The sequence below is a fragment of the Pseudoliparis swirei genome, chromosome 22 (assembly GCF_029220125.1).
Source record: "Pseudoliparis swirei isolate HS2019 ecotype Mariana Trench chromosome 22, NWPU_hadal_v1, whole genome shotgun sequence".
Taxonomy (NCBI): domain Eukaryota; kingdom Metazoa; phylum Chordata; class Actinopteri; order Perciformes; family Liparidae; genus Pseudoliparis; species Pseudoliparis swirei.
Window position 1 is genome coordinate 23,019,617 of NC_079409.1, and position 20,107 is coordinate 23,039,723.

The 20,107-nt window shown below is 45.2% G+C and overlaps 2 protein-coding genes across 4 annotated transcripts in view; both read left to right on the forward strand.

Annotated features, from left to right (window-relative positions):
- The window catches only part of LOC130212858 (zymogen granule membrane protein 16-like), a 46,970-nt gene extending 43,768 nt beyond the window's left edge, over positions 1-3,202 (forward strand). The window contains exons 3-8 of one of the 2 annotated variants that reach the window (XM_056444117.1): positions 229-284; positions 473-548; positions 688-817; positions 1,475-1,574; positions 2,032-2,121; positions 2,208-3,202. In XM_056444117.1, coding sequence (XP_056300092.1) covers positions 482-548; positions 688-817; positions 1,475-1,574; positions 2,032-2,121; positions 2,208-2,348 — 528 coding nt within the window. In that variant the 5' untranslated portion in view covers positions 229-284; positions 473-481 and the 3' untranslated portion in view covers positions 2,349-3,202. The remainder of the gene's footprint in view (positions 1-228; positions 285-472; positions 549-687; positions 818-1,474; positions 1,575-2,031; positions 2,122-2,207) is intronic. The other variant, XM_056444115.1, reaches the window with a different exon arrangement.
- Positions 3,203-10,588: 7,386 nt separating this feature from the next.
- Positions 10,589-19,324, forward strand: LOC130213526 (ectonucleoside triphosphate diphosphohydrolase 3-like). 2 transcript variants are annotated; one of them, XM_056445243.1, is made up of 11 exons: positions 10,589-10,659; positions 11,448-11,688; positions 12,316-12,453; positions 12,734-12,851; positions 13,486-13,645; positions 14,324-14,483; positions 14,599-14,826; positions 15,550-15,813; positions 15,893-16,003; positions 16,637-16,780; positions 17,543-19,324. In XM_056445243.1, the coding sequence occupies exons 3-11, from the start codon at positions 12,319-12,321 to the stop codon at positions 17,729-17,731; spliced, it is 1,509 nt and encodes a 502-aa protein (XP_056301218.1). In that variant the 5' UTR covers positions 10,589-10,659; positions 11,448-11,688; positions 12,316-12,318; the 3' UTR covers positions 17,732-19,324. The 2 variants fall into 2 exon arrangements, with proteins under 2 accessions (XP_056301218.1, XP_056301220.1); XM_056445245.1 differs by lacking the exon at positions 10,589-10,659 and adding an exon at positions 10,981-11,354.
- Positions 19,325-20,107: the final 783 nt, after the last annotated feature.

The window sequence follows — 20,107 nt, forward strand, 5'->3', positions numbered from 1 at the left end:
ATGCAAACTAACTTACTGAACTGAAACTTCAAATATCATGTTCTCTTCCTGGTTCAAATTAGAACTCTCAGAAGTGTGTGCATGCTATTGTTCAGCTGCCAGAGGCGGTAGGAATGTTGTGGAGATGTGTGTGCGTGTGTCTGTGTGTGTGTGTGTGTATGTGTGTGTATGTGTGTGTGTGTGTGTGCGTGGAGACGGTCATACATGTATATAAGTGAGATGTCCCAGTGTCATCTCACCCTAGGATCAGAACTCAAGCTGTCTTCAGGAGATCTAGACTGCAGGTGAGCTTCAACATCTTCACTCTTTAAATATGACGTTCATTCGCATGTTTCCGTGGCTACAGGACCCTGATCATTTACATGATCATGGCTTTATGATCAACAAACAACTGACTGATTGTTTTCATGTCTCAATAGTTATTGATATTATATGATGATGATGATGATGATGAATTGATTTCTGATTCCAGTGTCTCGAGATGTCTTCACACACCAGAATGTTTTCCTTCCTGTTCTTCGCTTGGCTCTGCACCGGCTGCCTGGGTGGTGAGGTTTCAACCCATCTTCAGTCTTTTGATTTATGTAGATTCTCATAAGATCTTTTGTGTTTCGTGAATTCAAGTGTAGTCAGAGAGAAGTAGCTTCCTCTTGCCCATCACTTACTATCTTTGTTTTACTTCTCCAGTTCCCATGCTTCACTACTCCTACTCTCCTGCTGTTGGAGGAGGTAGTGGCACGTCCTACTCTACAGGAGGAGAAGAAGGACGGATTACCGGGATCAGAGTCTATGAGCAGAACAATGCCTACATCAAGGGGTAAGTCTGTCCTCCCTCTAGTCCAGATTGTACAGCACTGGACTCACTTGATTATCGGGGTGACAAGGGCCTAAAAAGGGGAGTGTTGTGTCCTTTCTAGAAGCAGGCATGGGTCTTTTATTGTCTTGTTGCCATGAGCTTTATATCTTGATTCAGTTTGACGTTGAGCTGCACACAGCCTGTCACTGACAGTGGTAATAGTGTTCAGGTAGTAGCTCTTGGTTCAAGTGAGCAGTAGCCGTGGCATTTGATTAACACTATTCTATGTTCCCTAGGTTATAGAATGCAATTTGGAGAGTACATTTGAACAAGTTTTAACAAGTTAATGACGGACCATTTTGAAACGTGTATGCACTTTAAATGTACCAATTTAATCTTGTTGTATTATTATTGTTGTTAGTTGGAAGAGTGTTGCCGTTTACTCTTCTCAGTCAAAGGGTCACTTGAAGGTATTTTTAAAAGCTAGAGAGGGTCTCGCTCTTTGAGAAACCACAAGGTTCAGCCTCCTTTCACCCATTTGTTCCATTGTCTAGTTGTTCCTGCACGATTCATTGCAATATCCAGTTGCATTGTGACTGTGCATAATGTTCTCCATCTGATCATGTCCTCTTGTGCAGATCATCAGTGTGTTCCCTCTCTCTCGTGTCTGTCCTGCAGGATCCAGGTGCGCTATGATGCCATTTGGGGTGATTTAATTGGTCTCGCAACAGGCACTGCACAAGAGCTGGAACTTATTGATGATGAGACCATTGTTCAGGTCAGAGAGTCACCGATTCTAAAATGTTTATTCAGTCTAAACAGAGAAAAGAATACTTCTGAAAAAATATATATATATATTATTTGTATATATATAATTTTTCTTTTTTATATTTATATACATATATATGAAAATATATTTATATATATATATATATTGTATATGTATATATAGTTATATTATTTATTTTTCCTGTAATTTAATTATTTTGAGAAGACAATGTATAGCTATAATTATTGAAGTCTACAGTTATTTTTTATTTCTTTATTCTCATTTTGTATCATACTTATTTAAAGACTATTATTAGAAGTAGAATGTATTATATGTATTGAATATAATCTGTCATATGTAAATTACACTATATCATGATTATGTAGAATACATATCATTTGTTTACTCTCCGAGGTCCAACCTCATGTACCAACTGTGTTAATGTGATCTCACTGTCATGTTTCAGCTCTCTGGTAAATACTACACCAACTATGTCTATCAGTTAATGTTTGTTACCTCCACTGGACGCTCCCTGGTCGTCGGCCAGCCATCATATGTAATTACCTTCTATTCTTTGTTTTTGTTACAATTATCAATTATAAATCTCATCTTAATTTTTTAACTTGTGATGCTTTGTTACAGAACTCCTTTAACTTCTACCCGACTCACCCGGAAGCAGAGCTCAAACTGCTGAGTGGCCGCTTCAATAGTGCTGGGATTACTTCAGTGGGAGCTCACTGGGCAACATTCAGGCATCAAAGCAACAGTACCAATGTCCTCTGAACAGCAATTATGAATCCAACACTGAGTCATATTCATTATGGGAGCGATCAACCCATCTTTCTATGAGGAAATTATTTGGGCTATAGTGTTACATGTATTAACATATGTGCACTGGGTAATATTATAACGGTTTATTAACAAAAACATAAAATTACTGGTGACTGTTGAACTCAGTTTGTGACTCTGAGATTCAGTTATGTGTGTGTTCGGGGCTTGGGAAAGACAGATGTGGAGGGAGGTTGTTGTCTTTAATACCGGACCCAGCCCAGGTTTATTTGTGAAACTGTTGGTTACAAATAAATCTACGTGAATTGAACTCTGATCCAAACTCTCTGAGGTCCAGAGGGTGAGTCTCCTGTGGCGTCTCACCAGCAGTCAGATAGGAGAGAGAAATAAGTTTATAAGCATCAGGTTAAGAGATTAGTTAGAATGGACCAAAAAGGAAGAAATCCAGCCACAACAACACACAAGATCTACTACATGTGTGCTCTATGGATGATTATATGTGTCAGGGGGAGGAGCTTTAATTAAAAGCACTTTGCAGCATTGAAGGAAACAAAGCATATATTGAGTTATATTGTTTTGAATACCAAATGTATATTGAGAAATTCTAACAGTACAAGATATTGTACAAATTACTGGGACTACTGGGACCTATCATACAAAACGTGGTGTTTGGTTTCATGTCATGACAAAAATAAAATGACGAAAATGATTAAATGGCTGAATCTGGTCATCTGTACCACAAAGTATATAGTCAATGTCTTATTCTTAATAACTTTTCTATTTCTGTGTGTTTTAATGGTTGGAGTAGTGTGTTGTCCAAGCTATAATAAATTAAGTTGTGCACAACACACTTGTATTTCATGTAACATACACAATCCTAATAAAACAACAACATTCAAGAACACGTGACGTGTGTGCTGACGAAGAAGTCAAATCATGGTGAAGGTTTCGTGTGACGAGTTCTTTCCGCGCCGTGTCACCCGAAACCTTCACCATGATTTGTCAATCCATTTGTCTGTCAACATTTAGCGAAATAAACAACCAATGAACACTTAGTAAATCAAAAAGGACCTCCCACCTCACAGGTCAGGATCATTAGCAGCCTATCAGTCAGAGAACCAGAGAACACGGCGCGAGGACAATGAGCCTCAATAGAGCTGAGATTGTTCTGGAATGTTTGATGTATAACACGTGGGGATGTGTCACATGCAAAAGCCTTTAAAAGGTGAATTTACATTTTTTTGTAGAATGGAGAACATGAGCCCAGCCTCCAGAGGGTTAATATATGTGAATGTCAGTCAGTTCCCAAGGCCACTGGTTCTGCTGTTCAGTGTTAAAGATGACAGGACCAATGTGTCTCTAATGCACCTTGTTTTACTAATCTTTCACTGAAGAAACAATTTATCAACCACGATATTAAATACCTCGCTGGCACTTTATATGTAGGAGCCTCTTTGAAAACACAGCTCTGTGTGAAGTTTTGTCTTTAAAAAAAAGAAGAAAACAATTCATTAATCGCGATTAATGAATTTAAAAATGTGAGATTAATTAGTAAAAAAATTGTAATCGATTGACAGCCCTAAAATATATATATACAGGACTGTCTCAGAAAATTAGAATATTGTGATAAAGTTCTTTATTTTCTGTAATGCAATAAAAAAAACAAAAATGTCATGCATTCTGGATTCATTACAAATCAACTGAAATATTGCAAGCCTTTTATTCTTTTAATATTGCTGATTATGGCTTACAGCTTAAGAAAACTCTAAAATCCTATCTCATAAAATTTTAATATTTCCTCAGACCAAGTAAAAAAAAGATTTATAACAGCTGAGTGTTTGTCAAGGCTCAGGAAACCCTTGCAGGTGTTTCAAGTTAATTAGACAATTCAAGTGATTTGTTTAATACCCTACTAGTATACTTTTTCATGATATTCTAATATTTAGAGATAGGATATTTGAGTTTTCTTAAGCTGTAAGCCATAATCAGCTATATTAAAAGAATAAAAGGCTTGCAATATTTCAGTTGATTTGTAATGAATCCAGAATGCATGACATTTTTGTTTTTTGAATTGCATTACAGAAAATAAAGAACTTCATCACAATATTCTAATTTTCTGAGACAGTCCTGTATATATACACACAATTCTAAATAAAATAATTATATTTAAAGGATAATGAAAAAAGCAGGGTTGTCATATTTAGTTTGACTGTAAAAAAATAATTGACAGTGAATAATTAGAGTAAACTCATGAGCAAGAACAGCTGATGTGCTGACGTCATCAAAAGAGCTGCTGTTCCTATCGCAGAAAGACCGTCCTCCCGTCCTCCGGAGTCTGGACTCCCAAGACCAGACTCCAAAAGAAAACAAGTCTGTACTTAGTGTACTTTGAATTGAGAAACGGCTATAGTGTATTTACGATGCTTAGTTCGCCCACAAGAGGGCGCCACCACACAGGCTGCCGCGAGAGAGTGTGTCACGCCGCCGATCAACCGACAGCCGCGGGTTGTCGGTTGATGAGTCACAACTCTGATGGTGACACACCGGCGGGATGAACACTAATGCACACACATAACGTGTTATTGTTATCTTTACTCAAAAGGGACATGTACAGGTCAAACATAAAGGTCACCATCCGATGCTTCGCACCAGATTAGAGCTTCAGCTCATTTGCATCTAATTTACAGACCATAACAAACATAAAACTAGAAGTGGCACCCGGTAGAGCGCATACCTTCGCATATCACAAGATTGGGCATTGAATTATGAACATGTTGGCATTAGTTGCATGCCAATTGGATAAAAATTGACCGCGCTATGGTAAAAAGAAGATGTTGACCTTTGCATGACCTTGACCTTTGACCCGATCGATCCCAAAATCTAATCAAATGGTCCCCGGATAATAACCAATCATCCCACCAAATTTCATGCGATTCGGTTTAATACTTTTTGAGTTATGCGAGTAACACGCATACAAATAAATAAATACACGGCGATCAAAACATAACCTTCCGCATTTTCAATGCGAAGGTAACAATAACTGCCAGTCCAGGATAAGACGCACTACAACAGTGTATGTGGTAAGAAGAACACAACATACACACAGTGCGAAGTCCAGCATATTAAAAGTAATTAATACACAGTATTAAAAGTAAGTAATAATCAACATGCAATCGTCTCTGATGTGTGCTCTGTCAAGGCTCTGCTGCTCTGTTGATGTACTTGTTGACAGTCTTTGTGTGTTTCTTGTGTAGCGAGACATCCAGTGCTGTGTCACTGCTGAGAAGCATCCTCTCCAACAAGGTGAGGTCTAAGCTGACGGACATTCAGCTTTATATCCTTAAACTCTGGGCCTAAAGAAAGGAAATCCCGATTGTAAGAGCTGCTGAAAGGTCCCGCTGAGCCTGGAGATGCGTGATGGGAGTCCCAGTGAGATCGTCCAACACATGATGTCAGCTCGACGCGCCGCATCCTGAGCGAGCAGCAAACATCCATCATAGGGAGTTATTGGTTGAAGCTGCAGCCACTGGCTTGTAGCACAACCTGCAGTCACAATGACACTCGAGACCTGAGAGATCGCGTTACACGGACAGCATTTATTTAATGCCCTGCACTGATTTCTGTGAACACTCACAACGATGTTAGGGAAAGTGTTTCCGTTGTGAGAATTCAATCGCAGCGTGATGAGTGTTACTTCACAGCTTTACTACGCAAGAGATGCGGGGTTGTGTTACATCTTTCCTGGAGATGTCTCTCTGCAATATCGGCGGCGGAAGAGAGTGTGTTATATTATGTAGAGTGCCGACGTCATTACCATGAAGACAGCTCCACTGCGAAGGGGAGAAGGGGAGGGGAGAGGTCGGAGTTGAAAGTGCTCCTGCGCCCACACATCAGAAACACACACATCAGGCTTAATGGATCCTGTTGTATCAATATGGCATTGTGTGTGTGAGTGTGTGTGTGTGTGTGTGTGTGTGTGTGTGTGTGTGTGTGTGAGTGTGTGTGTGTGTGAGTGTGTGTGTGTGTGTGAGTGTGTGTGAGTGTGTGTGTGAGTGTGAGTGTGTGTGTGTGTGTGTGAGTGTGAGTGTGTGTGTGTGAGTGTGTGTGAGTGTGTGTGTGAGTGTGTGAGTGTGTGTGTGTGTGTGAGTGTGTGTGTGTGTGTGTGTGTGTGTGTGAGTGTGTGTGTGTGTGAGTGTGAGTGTGTGTGTGTGAGTGTGTGTGTGTGTGTGAGTGTGTGTGTGAGTGTGTGTGAGTGTGAGTGTGAGTGTGTGTGTGTGTGTGAGTGTGTGAGTGTGTGTGTGTGTGTGTGTGTGAGTGTGTGTGTGTGTGTGTGTGTGAGTGTGTGTGAGTGTGTGTGTGTGTGAGTGTGTGTGTGTGTGTGTGTGTGAGTGTGTGTGTGTGTGTGTGTGTGTGTGTGTGTGTGTGTGTGTGTGTGTACATATGCAAGTACCTCGCCATCACATTGTCTGTTGATACTCCACACGTCTCCAGAGCTGAGCCCCTCAGGAGACGTGTGGCCGACATGTTGTTGCTTCCTAACTGTGAACTCAGTGTCGCCTCATCCCGGAGTCACGTCTCGAGAACTGGAACGCCCACTTCTCCTGTCTCCTCTAGTCTCCTCTAGTCTCCTCTATGTCTCCTCTAGTCTCCTCTAGTCTCCTCTATGTCTTCTCTAGTCTCCTCTATGTCTCCTCTAGTCTCCTCTAGTCTCCTCTATGTCTCCTCTAGTCTCCTCTAGTCTCCTCTATGTCTCCTCTAGTCTCCTCTATGTCTCCTCTATGTCTCCTCTAGTCTCCTCTAGTCTCCTCTATGTCTCCTCTAGTCTCCTCTAGTCTCCTCTATGTCTCCTCTAGTCTCCTCTATGTCTCCTCTAGTCTCCTCTATGTCTCCTCTAGTCTCCTCTATGTCTCCTCTATGTCTCCTCTGTGGCTCCTCTATGTCTCCTCTGTGTCTCCTCTAATCTCCTCTAGTCTCCTCTGTGGCTCCTCTAGTCTCCTCTGTGTCTCGTCTCCTCTGCGTCTCCTCTATGTTTCCCCTGTCTCCTCTGTCTCTTGATTGGTTAATTCCATTCCCTTGCCCTCAGCCCCCCCTCTGTCTCTTGATTGGTTCATTCCCTTCCCTTGCCCTCAGCCCATCCTCTGTCTCTTGATTGGTTCATTCCCTTCCCCTGCCCTCAGCCCCTCCTCTGTCTCTTGATTGGTTCATTCCCTTCCTGCCCTCAGCCCCTCCTCTGTCTCTTGATTGGTTCATTCCCTTCACCCTCAGCCCCTCCTCTGTCTCTTGATTGGTTCATTCCCTTCACCTGCCCTCAGCCCCTCCTCTGTCTCTTGATTGGTTCATTCCCTTCCCTTGCCCTCAGCCCCTCCTCTGTCTCTTGATTGGTTCATTCATGTCACCTGCCCTCAGCCCCTCCTCTGTCTCTTGATTGGTTCATTCATGTCACCTGCCCTCAGCCCCTCCTCTGTCTCTTGATTGGTTCATTCCCGTCACCTGCCCTCAGCCCCTCCTCTGTCTCTTGATTGGTTCATTCCCGTCACCTGCCCTCAGCCCCTCCTCTGTCTCTTGATTGGTTCATTCCCTGCCCTCAGCCCCGTCTCCCTGAGTGTCTCATGTCCTACACCTGTCTCTCCCCTATGTATTGTGCCAGTCTGTCCCTTGTCTCCTGTGTGTCGTCTTCATCTCAGTCTCGAGTGTCTCTGTTTCGATGTCTCAGTCTTTGTTCCCATGGTGATTCCTGGTGTTTTTTGTAGTTGCTTTCAAGCCACCGTTTTTATATTTGACCTTTTTCCGAAGTAAAGAGTTTATTGGTTTCACTACAACCTGGAGTCCAGCCTGTCCCTCTGAGCCTCACCCGGGACAACAATGTTCCAACAAGTTGGAAAGCATCCTGATATAAAACTACAGCAACTGTATTCCAATAGCATGGCCTGCAGAACAGGATCCATTTGTATGTGCCGTCAAATCAAGTTGATTAAAGAACACATCAGACTAACTACATTGTGTTTCTCCTGTGGTTGCGGGGCAGTGAGTGCGAGAAGACTTTGACAGTGAAGGGATCAGCAGACGCTGAGCACGATTCCAAATGAAAGTATAAGAGCAAACATTAACGAAGCCAGAAATCAATTGAGAGAGAGAGAGAGAGAGAGAGATGGGGAAACACAGGGCAACCCCATTATCCACCATGAGCTGTTTGAAAAGCCAACGAGGTCTTTCTGCGGATTTGAAGTGCCTCTAATTGATCTGGCCGCAGCAAGGCCACAGCATTTCCTCCTCGGGCTGCGATGCAGATGAAAGGGGGTGTTTACTGCACCGTGAGAGCACCACAGGACACACAGACGATTACAGAGAAGTTCTCTGGGCGGCAGCAGTCCTAATGTAATGTTGTGGGGCGGATGGAACTGCACAAGGCCAATTATCACCGTTCAGTCTGCAACAGGGACACCGGGAAGTCTGCACGCTTGGCATTTGTTTGTTTTTTAAAGTTTGTATTTGCTTACAGCAAGTAGATGAGCACTGATATCATGTTTGAGTGGTTAGTAGTTTATAGTATCTGGCACAAAACTTTGAGCAGCTGCAAAACTTGGACCTCAGAGAGTAAAGTTCATCCCTTTGACTTTGAGCATCACTTGAGATGTTCAACAAATACTACAAACGTATACTTTAGTTGCCACGGGGGGTTATTGAGGTGGAAAGACAATCACAACGAAGGTTATGCAGACATTGAGAACATTTAGCAACTTTGCAGATATGTCCAGTAAAACGTTAAAAAAAAATCCTAATTTCGATGTCGGTTTTTTAAATCTTATTTGCAGATGCAAATGCTCGGATTTAGTTTAAGAGATGGAACAATGTTTTAGTGGGCAGTCCCGTGTTCAGAGCATGAGGCCACACGATTGTTGTTGAGTGACGTGATGCAGAAGCGCAGTCGGATAAGTACGTCTCTAACGTCATGTGACATCATGTGACATCATGTGACGTCATGTGACATCATCTCCCAACTCCTTCCTGCCTTCCTGGTACCTTACATGTTGGTCCAGATGCATGTCTTACATTAAGTTTGCCAGAATATAGATAAGTACCCTATAAATGAATCATATCCTGCAGCACTGGGATGGACCCGCCTCGTGCTGGGGCCGGTTGGACATGACCACTGGTCTGTAATCGGTATCCAAGAGGCGTTGAAGTAGGAGCTCTCGGCCGTTCCTCTATTTCCTCTCTCGGTGCAAATCGAATCGTCAGCGTCCTGTCTGAGCGGTTCATTCAGACCAGTGGGTTTCAGGTCTCACTTTAGGGAGCTAAAAATAAGTTATCTTTATTCACTGAGCGTTGAATCCGACTTGTAATTCACTTTGACCGGCCTCATCACTTTCTCCTTAGATACTAGAAGACCACCCGCATGCTGGAATGCTCAATAACCCTCTGGACCTCTCCCATGCCACGAGAGATATGATGTGTCCGGAGGTCGGGGAGCGCCTCCACGAGGTCAGGAGAACAACGGGCTGTCGGGTACATGTGCAGGTTCTTGCGGCCGTCACGACTTCCTGCATTTGGGCTTTTTGTTGCAGATAAAGAGAACGCGTAAAAGACCGTGTTGTGAAGAGCAGATCACGAGAGGGACGGCTGAGTGACTCCTGAATTATGAATTAAAAAACAAATGACTGAACTGGTGAACGTTGTTCTGAGGACGATCCACTGTGTGGTTGGACTGACGGACGCATTCTCAAGCAATTCTCATGCATTTTTAGCAGTTTACTGTCTCCAAGCAAAACAAACACAAAAAGCTCTCTTCTTTGTGCAGTACTTAGTTAGATGAATGACTCATCCTTTCCTGTGAGAACCTGAGCTCAACACGCAATGAAGCGCGAGCACCGACACATCCGAGATGCGACAGCGGGGCTGACCCCTCTGCTGCTGCTCATCCAAGAAGAGCTGACTTTGTCGAGACTCACACAATGCACTTTATCTTATTGATCAATTAACTTGACCACATTGTCTCATAGGCACAGCAGCCTGTGCCACTGCACTCACACAGTGAACAGTCCTCGGTGAGGTGGGCGTGGTGGAGCTGGTGGGCGGCTCCTCCCACGCTCCCTCTCTCCCTCTCTCTCTGTTGTGTTGGGGTACAACGCTCCTGAGGGCCACCCACTCGTGTCTCTCTCTCTCCCTCGCAGCACACTCCCTCCCTCTCTCCCTCTCTCTCCTCCTGCCTTTGCTGCTCCCCTGTGTCCTGCTGTGTTTCCTCATCCCTTCTTCAGAGCCATCTCACTCCCACTCTCAACTAGCATCTACAAACCAGCTCTCCAAGGTAATGTACACTTCTCTCTCGCTCGCTCTCCCTCTCTCTCATGCATGTACATGTGAGAGAGGTAACAGGAGCCTCACCCTGTCAGTCGATGTGTTTTATGATTCGGACGTGTTCCGCTCATGAGGACCGGTCTCTACACGCTAATGAAACAACATGATATACTTGAAGGGATCCTGTCAGTGTGTCAGTCGAGACGCGCTGCTTCCTCTGTTTGACTGGCGTGAAAACAAATTAAGACTTTTTATCGCTGTGTATTTATTTTACTTTTTGTGTGTGTGTGTGGGGGGGGGGAGGGGGGGCAGAGTGGTCTATCTTGTTTTTTTGTGTTGTGTACAGTAGATAACTCACATTTATGGAATAGTGTACACTGTGAGTGTTGCATGAAGTGAATATGTGTAAAATCTAATATCCATATCTAATATCGTATAGAAGTAGACTTATTGTTGCTTTGCACCTAAATGGTAAAGGGGCTGTACTTGTATGACACGTTTCTAGTCTTCCGACTACTAAAAGTGCTTTATTATTATTATTATTATTATGGAAAGTCGCTGACATGGTTTAAGCCTCCTGGAGCCGACAGGACCCGGGTGGTAAGAGCTGGACGACGTGGGCCAGTGGAGCCAGAGAGCAATTCATGTTCATCTTGAAGTCCTTCTTCTGACCCGGTCAACATGAAGATGACTTCCCGCCCCGATGTGAGCGGCTCGCTCGTCGCTTGTAGTCGCAGCTCGTCGAGCAGCTTCTCCCGACATGTTGTAACCTGAGGTTTCTGTGGCAACGCTTAACAGCTGTGATGTAAAAGAAGAACACATGTTGTCCGTGTGGTTTGGTTGCTGACGATGGAGGAGACAGGTGTGCGCTGAGGGCTTTACCAGCTGTAAAAGAAGCTCCAACGGTTCCACAACAAACCCGTTGGAGCAGAGCTGCCGGTCGGCTGCAGCCGGACACACGTTCCCCATCACCACCTCGGCTTCATGGCCGACCTCCCGCTGCACGAACGGCTCAAAGAAAGAACAACTTCCTGGTTCTGTGAGTTATTCACCCGGCGGAGCCGCTCTCCATTCACACACATCTGGTGGACTGGCATGAAGCGCTGCTTCAGCTCCCCGAGTGAGAAACTCAAACAGTTTCTGACATGTTTATTGATTCCATTTACTGGAGATTGGTGCCATGTGTGTTCCTTCTCAGTGTCAGTTGTTTGTGCTGAAGGTTCTGGCTGTTTCTTCAAAGCTGTCAGAAAGGGTTCGGCACCAATCGGGTCCATTCATCTTCATCGGCAGGTCTCCTGCTCTGTGGGTGTGTGTGGGAGCGATCTCATGCAGACGGTTCATTGAGTTTAAACATTCAATCGGAAAAATGGTGGGACTACAGAACCTCACTGTGTTTATTATTGTTCATGATAGAAAAAAGAGAACTTGTTTCTCAGAACCTGAGAACCACTCTTCAGCCGATCCCCTCCTCACGCGCCTCCTGTGTGTTCCCTCAACCGGGCAGCATTGCTTCCTACATCAATACTATTAACGCTGCCTGCCAACTTCTTTTTTTACATCTCATTGCTTCACATTGATCTTCATCACTTTTCAAACTTGTTCTTCGCGTGTCATCACTTTGAGAGTTCAAATGCTTTTAGGGAAACACTTCTTTCTGCCCCAACAGGAAATGGCTTCTAAGCGTCCGATGGGCTCCACGTGTCGCGTCGCAGGAGTGCTGCTGCTGCTTCTGGCCAGCATCGCTGCCCTTGTTGCTGTGGCGGTCATCCAGGACACCTGGAGGTTCAAAGAGTACGGCTTGGAGGTGAATACATACATGCACACGCAGCGGATCACAAACACACACTTCAGCTGAGGATGTGGGGCGAGACGTTGACCAGAGGTCAGGGTCAAGTGGAAAGCTTCAGTCAGCTTGGGGATGTTGAAGAGGTGGTGAGGGTCGCAGCGGCCTCGCTGTCGTTTAATTCATCCTCATGTTATCAGCTTTGCCTTAAATAATGTACTCATCAATATAACAAGTGAAATCCGATGGAACAAACGTGACCCCGGGACATGGCGATCTGTTCCTGCACCCCTCTCTGCAGTACGGCATCGTGATCGACTCGGGCTCGTCGCGCTCCAACGTGTACCTGTACGAGTGGCCGGGGGAGAAGCAGAACCAAACGGGAGTTGTGACTGAGAGGATGAACTGCCGGGTGGCCGGTGAGCCAAACGCAGCTCTGCTGTGTCACAGGAAAACATGTGATGATTGCATCTATGTGGTTGACGGCAGAGGGTGCGCCACGGCGGGCATTTTAGTGCACGCATGTAGTAATAAGAAGACACATGTGCACGTACGTGCACGTGCAAATGTGTCTTCTTATTACTACTCACGCAGCAGTAAACTTCAAAGTTGAACTCAAAGTTCTAATCATCTTTGGAGGCGGTTGCGTTGTGGTCACAGTGCGTCCCGCAGTGGAAGATGCAGCTTCCAAAGAAACCGGCACGATGCATCGAGTCTCTACGGAAGATTTAAAACGCCGAAAACTAAATCGGCAAAGAATTAAAGGAACAGCGCCGCACTTGGCCGTGTGAACTTCCCTTCATGGTTACAAAATGCGATTTCCCTTTCTTGGTTTGATTTGGGTAATTTGTGTCGTCTTTTATGACAAAAAAAAAGCTTGAAAAGATTCTAAACTGTAAATGTAGGAGTTGATTGAGGAGCGGTGGTAAAGCAGAGAAAAGCCAAAGTACACGGGGCACATTCTGAAATACTCCCTCAACCCTCGCTTCACATTTCTTGTTTTCAGTGCCGGTGCTTTTTCAGAAGAGCGTTTGTGCCTCGTGTCACCCACAGGTGCCGGTATCTCAGAGATGCAAGTCGACCCGAAGAAGGACGAAGCCTCGTGGAATGGATTCCGTGGATGCATGCTCAACATCACTAAAGCCATCCCTGTTGAGAAGCAGCAGAGCACGCTCCTCTTCCTGGGAGCGACGGCTGGAATGAGACTGCTGCAGTAAGAAAGTGTTACGAGAATCGGTCTTCAGTGAGGAAGTCGAGACCATTTAGCCCCATTAATGCACGACATGTTGATGAGTGTTTATGATGGAAGCCATCAGGCCCTCTAAGTCCTCCTCCCTCAGTCTACACCAGGCTAACCGTCCCCTGGCTACCTCTAGCTTTGTAGTGTACAACCATAAGAGGGGTATTAATGTTCTTATCTAACTAATTTGTAATGTGTATTTTGTTGTTGTTATATACTTAATATTTTATTTTGGTATTTTTACAGTTAAACAAGAAATACAACCTCCAAAAATAAGAATGCATTTTTTTTAAATGAACCATGCATCTGGCCATAAAGAAACACAAATAAAAATGTTTAAGCAGGAAGATAATTATAAATAAGATAACAAAACAAACAAAACATCCATGCAACACTTCACCAACGTCGTCAGTCAATCATAAATTTGGTCCAACAAACAGATCTCTAGTAAAAATATATATATTCAAAGAGTTGTATTCCCAGGGTATCTTTAACTTAGTTTTAAACGTATATATACATTTGGGTTGCATCTTGGTGACACATTGTGTTTGCCCTGAGATGCAATGTGTATTTAACAAAATAACTGTCATGACGCCACTCCAGTTTCAAGGAGCATCTGTAATTATGGAGCTGCTTCTGCTTTGCTTGAAGTGAGAAGGATGAACAGAAGTCCAATGAAATCCTGGGAAGTCTCAGAGAATACCTGAAGACGCTGCCTTTCAGCTTCCAAAACGCTTCCATCATCACGGGTCAGGAGGAAGGGCTGTACGGCTGGGTCACGGTCAACTACCTCATGGAAAACCTCCTCACGGTGAGAAGCCGGTCCACGTGTCCTTCTCCCTCACAGACAAGAAGAAGAAGGCTGCTCCACCACCAGGGAGGTCACATGGCTCATCATGGAATAACCTTTCCCATTATACTTGTAGAAACACTTTTGGAACATCTACGCACACCCAAAAGGGGAAAAGACCATCGGGTCCATGGACCTCGGGGGAGCGTCCACACAGATTGCCTTCGCGGTCCAGGAGGATCTCCAGGGACCGGACTACCTGCACGTCAAGCTGTACGGCTACCCGTACAACGTCTACACACACAGTTTCCTCTGCTACGGCAAAAATGAGGCTGGGAAGAGGATCCTGGACAAAATAGTGAAGGTGCACATCTTTTCTTTCCGTCCTCTGCATGCGTGTGTGTTCAGAAGACATGCAAAGCCACATCTTCCTCACGCCGTGAGGGTGAGCGCGGCGGTGGGAGTGCGTGTGCAAGCCCACATCCATGAAGGCCCAGTGAGCCACTGATTAGTGCACACTGCTGTCCGGGATGCATGATGTCATTAAGAATATTGATCGTCTACGTCATACGTGTCAAACTCATGGCCCGCCACGTCATTTTATGTGGCCCGCGACGGCATGAAATAAATATGATGCCTGTTCTTAAAAAAGGGAGGAAAAAAATCTTGTGCTTTTATTTTGAAGGTCATTTTGTTTGCAGCGGACTGCAGTCTGTTCACGCTCCTTCAAAGAAATGCAAAGACAGTTATTTAACAATAAGTTGTGGAGTAGTTAGAGTGATACCGCGTTAGTGACGACCCTTTGAGGGCCGCCATGAGGCCGATGTGGCCCCCGGTGAAAATGAGTTTGACGCCCCTGGTCTACGTCGTCAAGCTGATCTGCCAGAAATGCATTCTTATTGTTTCTGGCAGCTTGTATCTGTTGGAAGATGCCATGTAGAGAGAATATGTTCTGGGCCTGTTATCACATGTTAGCTTCCAATTCAAGTCCACGAGTCATGATGGAGTCTGGACATGCGTGAGTAACGCTGTCCTCACCCCTCCCTCCCATGTCTGTGACATGTTCCTCCTCCTCTTCACATTCCAGGGATCATCCGACCCCTCCTACATTCTTAACCCTTGCTATCCTGAAGGTTACAACATCACCATGAAGGCCTCGGCTATTTACGACACCGAGTGCACAAAGAAGCCAAAGGACTACGACCCCGACCGAGAACTCCTGATGGTGGGAACCTCCAGCTCCGACGAGTGCGGCCGCTTGGTGAAGTCCATCTTTGATTTCAAGACGTGTTCCTCGCCCCAGTGCTCCTTCGACGGGATCGAGCAGCCGCCCGTCGAAGGAGATTTTATGGTAACACGCGGTGCTAATAGGACACGTACAAGATGAAGATGAAGATGAACTGACGATGTGTCTCCTCTGTTTCTGCCAGGCATACGCGGGGTTCTTCTACACCGTGAGAGCGCTCGGGATTGAGGGAATGTCAGATCTGGATAACTTTTACGACACCGTGAAGAACTTCTGCCAGTCCCATTGGACAGTGGTAAGTTCTTCCAATGGGTACAGATGGAAAGAAGAGGAGAAGGATAGGTTGGAAAGGAGGCGGAGAAGAGAACAGGGAGATTTTAGGAAGAAAACAAATAGAAGCAAAGTCAATGTTGGGATGAGGAAGAACTGCAGGGGGGAAAAGGACTTTATATGTTCTTTATATTCACCAAGTGGTGCAGCAAACTGGACTAAAGGTCAACCCCGTCACACAATCACTTTACTGACTGACAACTCAGCAGAAGAGAGAAGTTCTCCCAAGTGAAATACCTGTTGTGAGACGACGGACAGGTTGTGTGAGAACATTCTGTTGATGTAATGTTGGTGCTCCCGTTAAAAAAGACTACACATAGGTGCATTCAGTTTACACGTACAATACATATTAGGATTGGTGTTCTATAATAATCAGAAAGTTGTCTGGAGATTTTAAACAGGATGGAAAAAAAGCACTTTCCTTATATTCCTGCAGAGATGTGTCCGTTGCCCGTTTGTCTCCGTCTTGTCATTATGTTAAAGTGTTGCGTCGTCACCTCGACGACAGCCTGGATATCTGGTGTTTGGTGTTGAGCTTCATTCACGTGGATCGCTCCTCTTCCTCGTCACAGCGTGTCTCTGTTTCTGTCCCCTACAGCTGAGGGCATCTGAGGAAAGGAAGATGATCTCTGATGATTACCTGAAGTCTTACTGTTATTCGGGTCACTACGTCTCCTTAATGCTGGTGAATGGATACAAGTTTGACAAAGAGACCTGGAAAAACATTGTCTTCCAAAAAGAGGTGGGTGGAGAGAACAAAACGCCCTTTTTCCCAAACCCGGCTCACCCCCACTGCCGTCCTTCACATGGCGATGAAGCCGGTTCATACTCACTCTTTCTATTCCCTGTGTTCATATCGCCTTGCACTAAACTAAAAAACCCATATGCAATCAAGCTGTATATGCCGATGCGATGCTATAGCTGCCAATATGTCGTCATGTCCAGGAACAGGCGTTGAACAAGTGTGAATGAGGCCTCCCATGGAGACCCATTCAAGATGTTTGCCTGGTATTCAAAAAGCTGAGGCCAGAATGAAAGGCCGGCAATGTATTCCTGTTCCGCCCTGAGGGTATGGAGCGCCTCTCTCAATGGGAGTCGCTCAACAGAAGAGGATTCCTGGTCTGTGACACAATCTATCAGTCATGAGTCATAAAGAAAGGCAGGATATGAAGAAGTCCCACATGACATCCGTAGTTTCCAGATTGCAATGCGGTTACCCTTTAGACTCGAGCACAAAGAGAAACGTTCCTCAACGTCTAGCGACACTTCTCATGGTCAGTGGCCCCAACAAGAGGGCAGTGTGCTGCGCTGCCTTCAGGGGCCTGGGAGTCTGCAGGCGAGATCCCTTCTGATGAAAGCACAAAGCAGACACGCCCATCTTTGCCAAGAGTTTCATATTCCCAACTTCCCAAGAAACGCACGACAGCGGTGATTTAGTGGCTGCACGCACGATGCTGAGGCCACGCCCCTCACACGGCCGTCTCTTCCTGTCTCTTTTCTCCAGGTCGAGAAAACCAGCATCGGTTGGAGTTTGGGCTACATGCTGACGATGTCCAACATGATCCCGTCTGAAGTGAAAGAAATCCACCCCCTGACCAACCCCGTGTTTGCCGGCCTCATCTTTCTCTTCTCGGCCCTAACGATCATAACGGTTGTCTTTGTTTTCATATTCCTGGTTCGCGCTTGCTACTGAGAGCTCCGGCCACAGAGGAACGGTCGGCGAGTCGTGGGAGGTACGGCAGCGTTAGCCGAGGCGCTGTATTTTTTCAGCCCGAGCTTTTTACTGCCCTCAATTTCAATCATGAGGCCTTCATGGAAACCCAAAGAAGAGCCTCAAGATGAACCCGGTGTCCGTGTGTTCGCTCCGGACGTCGAGTCTGCGAGCGAGCTTCGCTTGTTGACTGGTTCGATTGAGCCGTGACAAAACCCCTTTCAAAATAAAAGAACAGAGTGCCTGAATGAGGCACAGATAACATAACGAACCCCAGACGTGTCCACGACTTGTTCTCGTCGCACATTGCGTAATCTTAAAGTGCCGCGCTGCCTTTGCATCGTGTGCTTCCAGACGTGGCCCCTGAGGGGAGCCAGGAGCCGCCTCTGTGTTCCACGTGTCATTGAACTTCTCTCAGCACCCAGTGGGACGGCCCTCTGCCACGTACGTGTTTTATGTCTATACTGCATTCTGTTTATCAGGGATCGCCGCGGTTGTCACGCGGCCGCTCTGCCGACGCGTGCCCTCCGCCGCATGAAGGAGGAGCTCCTACCTCGCCGGGTGATGGACGTTATTACCTTCGCATTGAAAATGCGGAAGGTAATAACGTCGCCGTGTATTTGTATGTGTGCGTGCGTGTTACTCGCATAACTCAAAAAGTATTAAACCGAATCGCATGAAATTTGGTGGGATGATTGGTTATTATCCGGGGACCAGTTGATTAGATTTTGGGATCGATCGGGTAAAAGGTCAAGGTCAAGGTCATGGAAAGGTCAAAATATTCTTTTTACCATAGCGCGGTCAATTTTCATCCAATTGGCATGCAACTAATGCCAAAATGTTCATAATTCAATGCCCAATCTTGTGATATGCGAAGGTATGCGCTCTACCGAGTGCCCGTTCTAGTTTACGGTGCTTTGATGTGAAGTCTTGTTTTTGAAGCCCCGCCCCCTGCCTCTGGTTGGCCGGTCCGCGGGGCTTTGTGAACAGAACGGGTCCAGCTCAGTGTGGATGAACAGGATCGGATCATTTCTTCTCACATGTGGATGTTTTCACCGGGGTGACGGCCGTCTTGCATCGTGCTCCAATATATCATATGAATGTCCCGATTATGAGAGATGCACATTGAATGAAATAATAAAAGATTAAACTGCAGAGCCGTTGTAGAGTGATGTTTTGTTGTGGTTTCATAACTGAAATGAATAGTGTCGTGTATTTTCATATTACTCTTAAAAGATACAGCTAGTTTATAGATCTGAGGCCTACAAGGCCTCAAGCATATTTGGAGGGAAAAGCTCTTTTGTCATCAAGCTGGCGCGACAGTTCACAGCAGGGAACGGCGCCATAGATCCATATTTGGTGGCCAACGTGCCGGAGAGGAAGGGGGGCTATGGGGATTCTTTGGGGAGCCTATAGAATCGAACATGAGACCTCCCCTCTGTCTCTTGTCTATATAAACTGTAAACACACATATCTCCGTTGAATTCCTGATACACGACCCGTGGATTCCCAGCCGTTCGAACGAAGCGTCTGTTTTACTTTGTACTTTGAAAGAATAAACTTCGTGTTCTTTGAGTGCTGGGTCTTCTCGAAACTTCTTTTCCAAACAAGTCCTCATTCAAACGGCGCCGGCGAAACCCAAGGAGCAAAGATACAACAAGTGGCGTCTACGAACAGTCACGTGTGAGAATACTCGGGGACGACAAACACGGTGAGCATCTGCTGACGTCATTGAGATGCTGGTTCATTAAAGTGCAGTCTGTGTGTGAGCCGTGGTTCAAGAATAATTTCACCGTGTCGAACGATATTTTTATTTTTCCTGCATATTTGAGTGCGGGGAGAAAAAGTTGCGTTTGAATTGAGAGGGAAAAGTTTTTTCGGGGTAAAGTAATAGAGGGGTAAAATAGCGAATGTTATTAAGGTGTGTTAATTAGTAAGTGCAGTTATCCGAAAATAAGGCCTTTGATTTGTTTTAACGTTAAGACGCGGGAAAGTTAATCGCTAAAATAACATTGCGCATAGTCAGAGAAACAGAGATAAGTAACAAGGAACGAATAGGGATTAAGAGAGAGAAGGTTAAAGGACCTAAAAGGAAAATGATCATAGAGCTGCTTAAATCGGATAGAACATAGTCTAAAGAAATTAGTACTGGCTTAACGAGATTGAGAAATAAAGTACGATTGTATGCTCCCACTCTGCGGTTATTGACGAATAAATGCACGAAGCAGCCTCTCATCGGAAATAAAGTCTCGGACGGTAGCAGAAATTAAACCTTAAGAGAGGAACAAGCGGCAAGAGCATGCTAATACGGATGAATGGTATAAATGACTGATTTTAGGAAAGAAAATAGCCATTTGT